This window comes from Synchiropus splendidus, chromosome 2 (assembly GCF_027744825.2).
Source record: "Synchiropus splendidus isolate RoL2022-P1 chromosome 2, RoL_Sspl_1.0, whole genome shotgun sequence".
Classification (NCBI taxonomy): Eukaryota; Metazoa; Chordata; class Actinopteri; order Syngnathiformes; family Callionymidae; genus Synchiropus; species Synchiropus splendidus.
Genome location: NC_071335.1, coordinates 20,738,359 through 20,751,048, shown reverse-complemented (window position 1 = coordinate 20,751,048; position 12,690 = coordinate 20,738,359). Strand labels below are relative to the sequence as shown.

Sequence of the window (12,690 nt, the reverse complement as noted above, 5' to 3'; positions counted from 1 at the left end):
CTGCGCTGATGGTGGGAAACTGCCCCTGCAATAAACAAAAACAGATCAAATGGTTTTCTGTGATGTTTTTAATTCTCCTTCTGAAACAGGAGATTGAATCGGTGGATTCCTTGACTATATGTAGCCATGAGCTCGGGGCCTGTTGACAAAAAATGATCTACTCAGACAGTTTAAAGCTCAATGGCGTGTTTGATGTGTTCGATACATAAAGCTAAGTTTTGATACCTTGATAATTCTGACTGTATAATGTGGATGGAGGGCCGGAGGGAGTCTGTTGCTAATAGTGATGGGTCGATGAGGTATCATGAAACAGTGTTTCAGAGGCCACTAGATGGCGCAGTTGGTTTAGAAATGATGTGAGGTTTCATTGAATTTGCTGCTCAAGTCCAAACATTTCAAAGCAGACAGCGCCATCTGGTGACACTGTTTCATGAAACCTCATCATATTCACCATTAGTTCTATTGAGGAGGAGGAATGGATATGGAATGGTTCCGCCAACTTTCTCCAGAACTTCAAACTAAGTGATGGAGGTTTTGCAGAGAAGGAAGTTGTCTGCCTTGGATCCAGACCAAGACTAAGGGACGTAAATGGATAATAGATAAGTGCGAGCACACAGTATAAAAGCTCATAATCGCACGTAACGCAACATAAAACTGCATAACTAAAACCAGAGCTGGACAGCAGATATCATTGGTCAGAGGGGACCATTTGGGTCTGGACAGCTTCCTCCTCCTCAACTGCTTCTAACATTCAGAAATGTGTTTGCCTTCTGTTTGTGTTGGAGTTAAGAGCCCGCCAGAGAGGTTAAGTATACTTCAGAGGTAAATGTTGCATTAACTTATCGGTGAGTGATGATGTCATATCAGAAGTAATTGCCTCTGCTCCTGCCCCATTAAGCACAGCAGGGTACATGGTCACAGACCACTGGCTGCACACTTCGCCACGTCTGCTGCCGCTGCCGCCGCCGCTGGAGTCCGTCCCTTTTTCCTCGCGGTATATTCACCTGCGTCATTATTTTACAGCACAGTCTGAAGGCATTGAAAAAACAACAACAATGTTTTTATAGTTTTATGTCCCTCCTTTTCACCATCGCACTTACAGCTCCATCTCAAACTGCCCTTCGTGTCGGCCGCGGATTCTTCCTCCACCCTGCTTGTATTTATGGGAATATGCTGATGGTGCAAACCCTTGGAATAGATGGGAACATTTTCAGGTTTCAGGGTGAAGAACGGTGACAAAAGAAAAAGGGGTGATGGAGCATGGGAGCATTTAATCACCAAGCTGTCATTTATTTATGGTGAAAAAGCAGATACATTCATCAAAACGGTGCCAAGGGAAACAGGGGTTTAGGGTGGACAGATGAAAGAGAGCTATCATGTGATCTAATTGGGTCAGCAGGCAGCGCTGTTATTGCTGAGCTTTGCTTGAGAGTGAGGGAACGGCAAGCTGGTTGGAAATCAGCTGGAGAATGAATGAATCTCCAGAGAGGTAAAACAATTCAATCTCAACATATGATTCCAACCTCTCTGCGGTTGCCCAACAGGGATCAGAGCTTCTTCTAAACACATGCATATTTGGAATACGACGATTCAGTCTGCAGCTCCTCGAATCATTTCCTCATCAGTCTCAAGGCAAATCTATCAGGCTTCACTCTCAAAAGCAATGGGTTACAGTGATGTGTGTCCCAGATAAACTGACATGGTGCTTTATGACCTGCCTGCTATAAATTCACATCTTAAAGTATTGACTCTCTGGTGAAGATGAACGATCTGGATGAGAGGATGTGCGACTCTTTTTCTTGCAGCGTGATGTATCCCCCGAAGCGACGGATAAATCCTGAACACCCTGGCAGGAGGGTTGAATTTAAGTGCGAGGATGTTGCCAAAGTTAGTTTAAACAGGTAGCTGCTTGTTGATGTTCGCTCAGGGCGGCAGCCAGTGTCACAGATGCCTGTTGCAAAACATGTCAGCCGGCATCATTGGTCGTGGTGGCAGGCTGCTTTCTTGTCAAGGTGAATTACTATTCTCAACTGCGATTTTCATCCCCGATCCTCAAAGCCAACTGGCTGTTATCTGGGCGTAAAAGCCCATTCTAAACCGCCAGCCCTTTTGTCAGTCTGAGCACGATAGAGCAGATGTATTTTTGGGTGCGATGCTTGTTTACCTGGACTAATGTTTTGTGACAGACTCGGTCCAGAAGAATGACTGCAGCCGAATACGACATGTGATTGATTGAACAAAGATGCCCGCGGCTAAACGTGTTATCTCATTCTTGCTTATTCATTATGACTTTCTCCTGCTCTTTCTTCGGAAAGGTTTGTGTGTGCATTCTGAAGCAAAGTGCCTTCAGGCATCAGGTGGTATTTTATGGAGAGGGACAACTGGGCTGTATAATTTGTCCAAAACAAAAAAAGGATGTTGTTTCCAATGTTTTCTGTCGATCTAAGAACTGTTTGCATCAGTGACGTCCAAGGATATAAATGACGAAAACTTCCCCAGGCCTTTAGCGAAGCAACACATTCTCACTCCTGCAGCTTCAAATATCGACTGCTGTTGACACAATAGACTTTCAATTGACTTTAGTTCCCTCCCTGTGACATAAGGTTGTCTAAAACTTGACTGTCAGTTTGGTGTTTCAGCTGAAACCACATTGGTTAAACATTGTGTGCTTGACAGGTTGGAACAAGAACCTGCACCACCCCGGCTCTTGGAGGACCGGATTGCCCAGGTTTGGGTTAAGGCAAGAGGCAGGGCTTCTTAAGTCTAAGCTTGAAATTCAGTTAAACATATAAAAAAGGTCACAAACACTCTTGGGTTCACACAAGCTCCCTTCCTGCTGATGATGCAGTCCGTGGCTCACCTTATCTCTGCAGACCACCTCCTCAATTCCTCTCAAGAGATGAGGTAGAGGTGTGCAGGTTAGGGGCCTGGGGGTGAGGTCTGTGCCTCTCAATAAACCTGCAAATATCACTGGAACAGTTGAGTCAGAAAGCTACGGCTGGGATTGTCCCCAAGGTTTGGTTGAGTGAGAAATGAGCACTCCTCCCCTCACCTTGCTCTTGGAATAGTCCGCACCGCTAAGCAACAGGGGGAGGAGGTGAGTCATCTACGGACGGTGAACTTGAGGCGTTCCAGGTCTATCCAAAGAGAAGGGGCCATGGGACCCATCCAGAACAAGCTGAAGAGATAACAGCCTTTGGCATGAAGCTGAATCCTTGGCATGAAATCTGGACCTCTTTGCTACAGCTCCGGTCTCAAGAACCCGACCTCAATAGGAAAATGAAGTGATGGATCGACTAGTTGGGCACTGAAGTCATTAATAATTGAGCATAAACCTTGTGCAAACTTCAGTTTTACTTTCTACAAACCCAGTACCGTTACACACGGTCCATGTTTCTAAGCTCTCAGCGGAGGGCGCTCCTTAGATGGAAGATTGATCCTGTATAGATAAGGTTAAAAGAGGCTATGAATGTGCATTCCTGTCGGCCGGGTTAGGAGGTATGGCTGACCTGTGACCCTGGTCAACCGTGCCCAGGGATCGACCCGAGTCAAGCCCTAGATTAATGCAATAATTCCAAAATACAAGACAAATAAGACAAGAACACAACTTCCCATGAAGCAGGTGTGTTTTGTGCAACAAATAAAGTTGCAAATTCCCGAAGCAAGTGTACATAAATTTGGATTTATTCAATCAAACAGCTAATGGCTGAGCAAGAGGTTGGGGAGGCAGTGGTTCTGCTTAATGGAAAAGCTGCCCTGCATTGTGTCGTTGTAATGGGGGAGATTATCTTGCCGCGCAGGAGGACGGGATGAATGCTTCCCCTCAAATTGCTTGTACCCTCTCTTCCAACTTCACTCACTTCATCCCAGCCTCAACGTGTGTTACTTATATTAAGAGTGATGCGAGCACTTAAGCCCCGGCGGATGACTGAGGGCGGATGTTTGGTTTGGTCATACGTGTCGTCGCGTAACACGCCACCCGTCTTGTGCAAGTGCTTTCTAATGAGCGCTTTCAGGCAAATGGAGGCAATCTAGTGACGTCCGACGCGTCATCTGATTGGATTTGAAGCTGCTGGAAGTTGTTTGCGTTGGTCAAGAGTGATGCCGGCGTGCGTAATAACCAGCAGGCCGGCCACCAAATGCTCACTGCGGGAAAATCAATGCTGCATCTTGGAGAGGCGAGTCTTCAGGAACAATTGATTTCGCCTAAAACGCTGCGACTTCTGTGAGTCACCTAAGAAAATGAGTGTTGCACTGTGTGACGCTGGTTGAATGTTTGGTCCCTATTTTCTGTGTCTAACCATTAACGTCTTCCATTCTATCAAAAATCGGTGAGACGTTTAAAGTGTCCCTGTTCTGGAATTTGCTTTTGTTTTTCCCGCGTTGTTACAGCCCAAACAAGTGACATCTAACAATTGTATTACTCATGAGCTGAATGGATCTTGAAGATGTTCGCAGGGCGTCACCTGTGGCGCTTCTTGTCTCAGTCGATTTGGGACCCCCGTCCTGCCTTTGATCCTCATCAGATGTTGCCCCCCATGGTGCTGCACAGGGGGCTCTCAGTGTCTCACTGAGAGCAGCAGGTTCGGGAATGATCACAGATCTAAAATGCAGTGAGGAGAACCTTCCTGTGCGGAGACGGCTCAACAGCGCAGCTTGAATATTCACATGAGAATGAGCGGACGGAGAAGGTGAGGCTTCCTCAGCCTTTGGTCTCATCTTCACCAGTTAGACAGTGCTCTCTGGTCTGTGTTCTGTTGTTGACATCACCTCACACAGCAAGTGACAGAGTTGAAATTTCTGTTTTTGCCTGTTGGCCCCTCTGAAGCCACCATAGTTGTGAGAACCACGACTGGAGGACTGAAGGTCATGACCTAATTGTGTCCTGAATGGAAACATCAATAAACAGGCTTTCATAATCTGAGTGGCCTTTTTATCTCCCTCAGTGTGTGGTCAGATGATGAACATAGAATTTTTACTATCGCTGGCTCATATGATGAAACTAGAAACGCACTTGAGAAGGTGCGTGTCTCCGCCAAGCGGCTGATTTACAGCCCAAGTCTGGTTACGACACTCCTTCAACCACCTCTGTAATATTCTTTTTATGGTGCTTTAAGAAGGCCTTTTTGTCATGATTCACTTTTATTTAGGTTTCTGCAATTCCCGTCTTGTGTTTCCTTCATTCCTGTTTTGGGGCACACGGCTGGAGTCAGTCGTCTCATCAGGGTTATGATCTGTGAAGCTCCAGGACTCCAGCAACGTGGGTCAGATCCACTTCTTTTGTATCCCTGTATCTCCTCGCTTGCTCTCATTCTGTCGCTCTTTTATCCGTTTGTTCACTTACTTTGGCTCACTCTTTCTCTAACCCTGGTGCTCTGAGTTTGTCATTTGTTCCCCTTGGTCTTTCTGTTCCATGTGGCTTCTCTCTCCGTTACAGTTTTTTCCTCGCTCATGTGTTTGTTTTGACGACCTCTTAGTGTTTTACAGTTCATTGTGTTTGTTTCCTCTGTTTACAGACTCTCCTCACATTTGTTCTCCCGGATCGGTGACATCTTTTGCTGAACTTTATTCCATTGTGGACACATCTCAGTTCAGTGACTGGGACTTTAGTTTATTTCTCCTGGTTCAGTGACGCCTTTTGCTATGTGTTTGTATTGTTGTAATGACATTATTGAAGTTGACCCGCTGTCTGCCTCCTGTGACTCTTCCATTACTGCACTTGGGTCCCGCTCTGCGTCTCGAACACTATAGATCCATCTAATCACTGTACACAATTTCATGGACACCCTTTCTTGTTCAGTGTTGGCTACAAATGAGACCATCCTCTGCCATTATGAGTGAATGACCTCCACCACACAGAGGACTCGGTAACACGAGCAGCTTTAAGTGAAACCTCCGTTCTTGTATGTCTAAACCAGCTACCACGTGTTCGTGGAGCTGGCTGCTTGTCTCGGGTGGCTGCCACCGTGAAGAGCCTCAGAGAGGTTTGGTGGTCAGCAGGTCAGCTGTGAGCACTCTGCTGCTGTCTGATAACCAGTGCTGCCCTTGGAGTTCGCTCACTGCTATTTATGCTATTCCGTCTTCACAAAGGCAACGTGCCGCTCTGGGGAAAATCCGAGAACAGGAGCGCTCCAAACACGTGACTGAGCCTCCTTCTTCTCCAACAGCTTCCAGTGGCTCACGAAGCATCACGTCCGCACGTCTTTATTCATTCATCTGGTTAAATGCAGCCCTGATGTTATGAGTCACTTAAATGAACGTGCTGCTTAATGGACTGTTAGCATCTTATTGATGGGGCCGTCCTTTAAGTTTTGGAAAAAAGGCAGGCGCGTCCATCTGTGCGCGCACCAGCTCCATCCCATTCTCTCCGCATGACCATTAATTTCACGCGGCAGGCAAGCGTGGCAAATTATTGAGGTTATCAATGAGTCTTCAGGGAAAGTCTCCAGTGAATTATTGTAGCGCTGTGAGCTTCTTCTTTCTCCTGAACGACAGTTAAACCAAAGAACATGCCACAGTTCAAATAGAGTGTGTAATACAACTTACTGTGAAGTCGTATTATCATATTTCCCTTTCTTAAAATAACAGGGTTAGTCTACTTATTATAACGCCTTAGTGTGATGAGAAAGTATTTTGTCCGTTAAATAGTTCAACTATTTTATAGAGCTGGCAAAATAAACTCCAAACATTTGATTTTGTCTATGTGATGTGATCCTTTTTTATCATTTGAAATATCAATGATCTGACTGACAGTCAAATTCAAATGAGGTGATTTGGTGATGTGGTGGCTGTAGCTTTCCAGCTCTTGCCTCACAGTGGACAGTCGTGGATCCAGATGTTCATCCAGAGCACCACAATGATATACGATCAATAATTCATTTAAATTTCACCAGAATCTGCTTTGTTTTTTGCCAACCGACAGACAAACTCTTCCATAGCCTCCTTGGTAATAATACAATAAAAGTCAAGAAGGAAGAAAGTGACTGTTCTGGGAGAAACAGAACAATCTTTTCAAAGTCTTCATGCTTGTCAAAAATGTTACCAATTGTGCTCTCTACAGTTAAATGCCTGTGGGCCGAGTCCTGTAAGCAGATATAACTTATTCTCTCTGGGAAAGGTTTGAATGAGATGAAAATTTTCTGATAATTTACTTTAATATTTTTAACAAAAACTCGATCTCCCACTGACTTGCCAAATGCGCCAGCCTGTTTCACAACAAGTGAGGCCATGATCTATGGATGTGCTGTCACAACGTGTAGGATTTTTAAAAAAATATTATTTTATTATTGAAATTATTTTAACGATAATCCCTGCATCAAACAAGCGCGTGACAATGTTCAACCGAACGCAAGACACACAGAGGCAGAAGTATTTTTGTTGAACTCTGTGGCACATTGTGATAAATAAATAGTAAACTCAATTTAAATTAAAATGTCACAGCAGAGGCGGAGGAACACAGGGGCAGTTCTCTGTTTTTCTTTTGGCTTAAGGTGTTTCCTCGGTGCCGAGTGCGAGTGGAAGCCCCAGGAGGGCTCATTGTTAGTGTTAGCCTTAGCGATGGACTTGTTTAAATCATCAATATTGTCACTGAAATAATCCTCGGAACAATCAAAATGTTAAGGAAACAAAGATGCACTTACATGTGAGAATATTCCGGCAGCAGGGAAAGAAGTCATCAATCCAGGCACATGAAAGACCGAGGCTTGGGCTAATGTGCTTCTTTGTAAAGCACAGAGCCACATAATGTACTATATACACCAAGTGACTATGGGGCGCCGAATGTAAAAATGAAGACAGCTGTTTTTTCCTAAAGTAGCAGAAATCTTTAGATTAGATTTAGATTTAGATTTAACACATATGGAGATGAAACAATGCAACGTGATATCAAAGTATAGTGTCTGAAATGTAACAAATATTTGCTTCAAATGTGAAAATATTGCCAAAAAAAAGTGGGTGTCTTCATTTTTTTGGCGACCCATAAGTGACATCTATATTGAAGCAGTGATGGGAGCTCCAGTTCTTTACCTCCTAACCTCTCCCTTTGGAACGTCGCACAGGAGGTAAAACATTTAACTCCGTCATATGCGTCAACATGGGATGCAAAATTGCATCCCATGTTGACGCTTCAAGCCCCTCAGGGTTGCGTCCCATTCATCCAGCATCCAAAGCCAACGCCCAGGACTCTTGTCTTCACAACTCAGATTTTGGACCCAAACAGACTTTGAGCTGAGACGGAGTTTCTTAGTGTGAAAGGCCCCTCCATCACCTCCACTGAGGATGTTATGTGCAAAAATTGTGTAAAAGCAGAGCATGATGAAAAATAAAAAATGAGCATGATTACAGATATCATATTTCTACATTTTGAAAGTCAAAGAAAAAGTGGAAATATCTTTGTTGTTGTTGTCGATGGGCTCCATCAGTAAACCGATATCCTGCATCAGTGCTGTACTTACGATGCATTGATTCCACGCTGCTACAGAGCCCAGGGAATAAAGGATGAGTAATCCCATTGATTTTCAATCCGAAACACGGGAAGGCGGATCAAATATTATTACTAAATATGATATTATATTTCAGGGCAAAGTCTCTGCCTGAAAGACATTCATCCAATTTTCCATTCACATTACTTTCAACGATGATTTACTCACACGTCAGCGTCCCCCGCCACGCGGTGATGGATGCCTGCTTTTGTTTGATCCGTTTTATTACCGAGGCAGACGCTGGCTGTTATGAGGACTGTACACACACACACACACACTCCCACATATGCCTGCTTGATATTGGCCGCGGTCGTACAAAGTAATCTGGGAATGTGATTGTGTCCCTGGCTGTGATTCTGTTTAGCGCAGTCAACACAGTGAATTTAATTTCCTCCCTTCCCTCCTTCCGCTGCTGTTTCTTTATCCCATCCATCCCACGGTGATATTTGTCTTTTTATGCCTGAAGTCTTTTCTAATCAGTTGCTTTTTTGGAGTGCGACTGCGAGCGCCTCCTCTTTGTCTGCACATCTGTCTTGCTCTACTTGTTGTGGCGGTCAGTTTCTCTCCCTTTGCGCCAGGAAAAGTGTGACTGACGGCGGCGCACATGCACGGCAAGTGACGGACTAACAGTTTAACTGGATACGTCACAAATAAGGGGAAGGGGGAGGGGGGTAAAGGGAGGGACTGGAAGAGAGGAGAGGAGGAGAGCGAGCGATGAACAGACAGAGAGGGAGAGGGAGTACAGTGGGATGTATTGACTCCAAAGCTGGTGGGGATGCTTTTTAGTGTGTGAGAGACAGAGGACACCAGAGCAAAATGGAGAGCTGCTACAGATGAAGACCATCTCTGGGTAGGTAGGTTTTGGAAGCTTGTGATGGTGTCTGTCTGTGGAGCTTTTGAGTTGGAGCGCAACATGCGTTCAGTCATTTGTACGTCGGTACCCGTGCGGTGAATTTGGGGTGCTGTTATGTAAGGCTAGATGGAGCGGGGTTCTACTGACATCTCAGAGAGCCTGAGAGCGCGACTCATATACACCAGTCTAACACTAGAACAGCCATGAACTCCTGCTTTTTTTATGGCTCTACGTATCTCATTTCAGGTCGGACTGATATTCAGGATTCGGTTTAACAAAATTGATTTTATTTTGGCGATGAAGTGGCTGGAGGGACTGATTCATATCAGCCCTGGTAGTTCAGAGAGGAAGGGAGCGAGTCCTGACCTCAGGTGGGGAAGTTCTGTTATCATTTATTCACAAGTGTGTGACAATGGTGTGTGAGGCGCAGTGGTGGTGAGGTGGACGGCCGTGTTGCCTGCAAGCTCTCAGGGATTTGTTTCACAATGTAGAAATAATTCATGACCATAATTGAGTCCCCGCTGCCGGAAAAAAAAAAAGCTGAGCCAGAAGGCTAATTTTAGAATCGAGCATCATTCTAACTCTGACTTACTCGAACAAGTGGCTGGAGTTAAAGTGGGGTGGCTGCGTTTCTCTGTCGGAGTTGACTTACTCAGGGTTTTGAAACGGCAGGACAATGTTGTTTCCCAGGATGGAAATCGCAAAACATGAATGTTCACAATCAAAATGTTGTTTTTTTTAAAACCAAACCTTCTGTTTATGTTATGGACCAAAGTGCAGTACTTTCTCATGACAGTAGGTATTTTTTGGGGCAAAGAAAGGCAAGCTCACCAGCGACAAAAGCTAATGCTGTCGCCCGATACCTGTTTATATCGCGCCTTGAATTTGATATAATAAGATCTTTTTTTTTTATTAAAAACAAATAAATCATTTCCAGTTGAATCCAGCAATTGGATACAAATATGGAGAGGAAGTGAAGGCAGTGGCGGGACATGACTGGCTCATACTTTACAGCAACACTTGTGAATATTCATTCAGAGCACAGACTTGCTGTGCAGAAACAATGTGTGAGTCATGCTTCAACTATCAGCCGCTCTGCCCAGTTCTTTCCCCGCAGCGGCACTTTTTCATCAATGAGCTGTAAAATACCACTGTTTGTCATAGTTAGAGTGAAGAAAGACAACTGCAAAAATTCTCCAGATATATTTGTAGTTTGCCGTGATTGAGACAGGCGCTAGCTACTGTAGTACAAAGGGAACAGAATTCAGTAGAATAGCAAAGCGTATGTTGGTATTATAATAGCGTGAACTGCCGCTGTAATGTTGCGTTCTGAATGCAGTTTTGTGTTCAGACTTGACTTGAAGTGATCCTTGGTGAAAAATGGTTGCAACATGCGGTAATTTCTGATGCAAAATTTGCATTTGCTGCCGTGGCCAGATGGGGAGGGTAGAGTTGCCAAGTCAGCCTCTCCAACACAAAACCCGGTGACTTTCTAAGTCCTCTGGTTGACTTCAAAGCGATGACAAATCTAGCGACTCTTTCCGGTCCAGGTCTCAGCGACAAGCGCGTGTTGGTTGCCAAGTCAGATCCCGGCACACGCGGAGCCAATTATGCAAGGTCACATGACTCTTCGACAGCCAAAAGCAACATTCCTTCCTGAGGCATTGGCGACACTAGGAGGGAAGGAGTAAATTGAATTCAGTTCACAGTTTAATACTTGAATCTCATTTGGAGAATCTGACAGCACTGGTCTGGGCAATTTAGCAGTTACCTGGATATAACCACAGCTCTATGTACTTGTACTTGTAACTTAAACACTGCAGATTACAGTGACATTGCTAACAAGGGCTAACAAGCACCTTTGCAAGAAGCAAAGCATTGATTCACTCTTAACCTTTTTCCAGAATGAGCACTTTTGCAACAAAAACAATAGCTACCCTTGCGTCGAATTTCACTGAAACTTGTGCAGTCCAGTTTGAAAGGCTATATCTCTTTAATGAAGAGAAACCTCTCCTGCCCACGTTAGCACACAATTCTCAGCTAACAACTGCCTCAGAGTGACGCTTCAGTCTTTAACACCAAACTGTCAAAAGTATGCCAGTGCATAACGTGGATGTGTCAAGCTAAAGGATTACCTGTATGTTGCGCCGCAGCAGCCTCATCTATCATCGGAGTTGGACTGCACTTTCACCATTGTTAGCCACCCGCCAAACTAGCTGAGGGTGGATTAAACGGTGGCTATAGCAAGCAAGCGAGGAGCAATTTCCGTTTAGCCAGTTTGGGATGAAAAAGGCGGCGCAGTGTTTGGGACTTCTGAGTAGCTAGAGACAACTAGAACTTCAAGTGTGTCTGGAAGAATGAAGCCCTTGCACCGGCCGAAGAGGTTATGGATCAGGAGGTGAAAGATGTGACCGTGCTGTTTTGTTTTTCTCCTCTAGTTCTCAGCCTCTTGTTCCTTCCCTCTACAATGATCCCAGTCTCTTTATTTTTGATCTCTTTTATTTCTTTTTCTCATCATCACATCCTTTCACCTCCTCTATACCTCTTCATTCGGCCCCGCAGTACGGGGTCCCAGTCCACATGAGCGTCTCCAAACCACCCCCGCCTCCATCCACCTCCCACCTGGCTATCCCTCCTTCCTCTTCCCCCACCCCTTCTTCATCTGCCACCTCCCCTTCGGCAATGCCCCACTCCACCGCCCCGCCCCCTCCCTCACCTGTCAAGATCTCTATGCAGGAGCACTTTGCCATTAATGTGTGCCCGGGTCCCATCCTTCCTATCCCGCAAATATCGGACTTCTTCCCACGGTTCCATGACTATCCCTGCACGCCGCCGCCTCCACGCGAGAAGAAGATTCTCAAAGAGGAGACGTTCAACGGCGAGACGGGCATAGGCTACAAAGATGGAGAAAGGAGAGGGGACAACGACGGAGACAGGGAAGACGTGGCCGACTCAGATGATGACGACAGTGAGTATTGACTATGGAGCCCGAACATCCTCACTCCCATCACACAATAAATCGATGTTAGCAAGCGGACCTTTGCGTTCTATGCTGACACCAAACAGCCTTCCACATTAAATGTTGTGCAAGGCTAAAAAAGTTGTCGGATGATGGAGCGATGGGAAGCTCTCTTCACTAAATCACAGATGATGTCACTTGATACATATAGTGGCCCCCTCACTGAGAGTGAAATCAGACTTCTGCATCAACGTAGGGAGCAAACATCCACTTGCAAACGTCGCAATATTATGCCATGGGAGTGAGTTGTCCTGGTCACCAAAATGGTAACTGAACCAGGGCTGCCGTTTTCAAGTGGTTTGGGTCACAAGCGTCAACCTGTGCTTTCAAGACAACTT

At 45.3% G+C, this 12,690-nt stretch overlaps 1 protein-coding gene across 6 annotated transcripts in view; it reads left to right on the top strand.

Moving 5' to 3' along the window:
- The first annotated feature begins 9,181 nt into the window (after positions 1 to 9,181).
- doc2d (double C2-like domains, delta) overlaps positions 9,182 to 12,690 on the top strand; it is a 46,150-nt gene continuing 42,641 nt past the window's right edge. The window contains exons 1-2 of one of the 6 annotated variants that reach the window (XM_053856068.1): positions 9,182 to 9,330; positions 11,896 to 12,301. In XM_053856068.1, coding sequence (XP_053712043.1) covers positions 11,914 to 12,301 — 388 coding nt within the window. In that variant the 5' untranslated portion in view covers positions 9,182 to 9,330; positions 11,896 to 11,913. Of the gene's footprint in view, positions 9,335 to 9,579; positions 12,302 to 12,690 lie in introns of all 6 variants that reach the window. The other 5 variants (XM_053856065.1, XM_053856064.1, XM_053856067.1 and 2 more) reach the window with 5 other exon arrangements.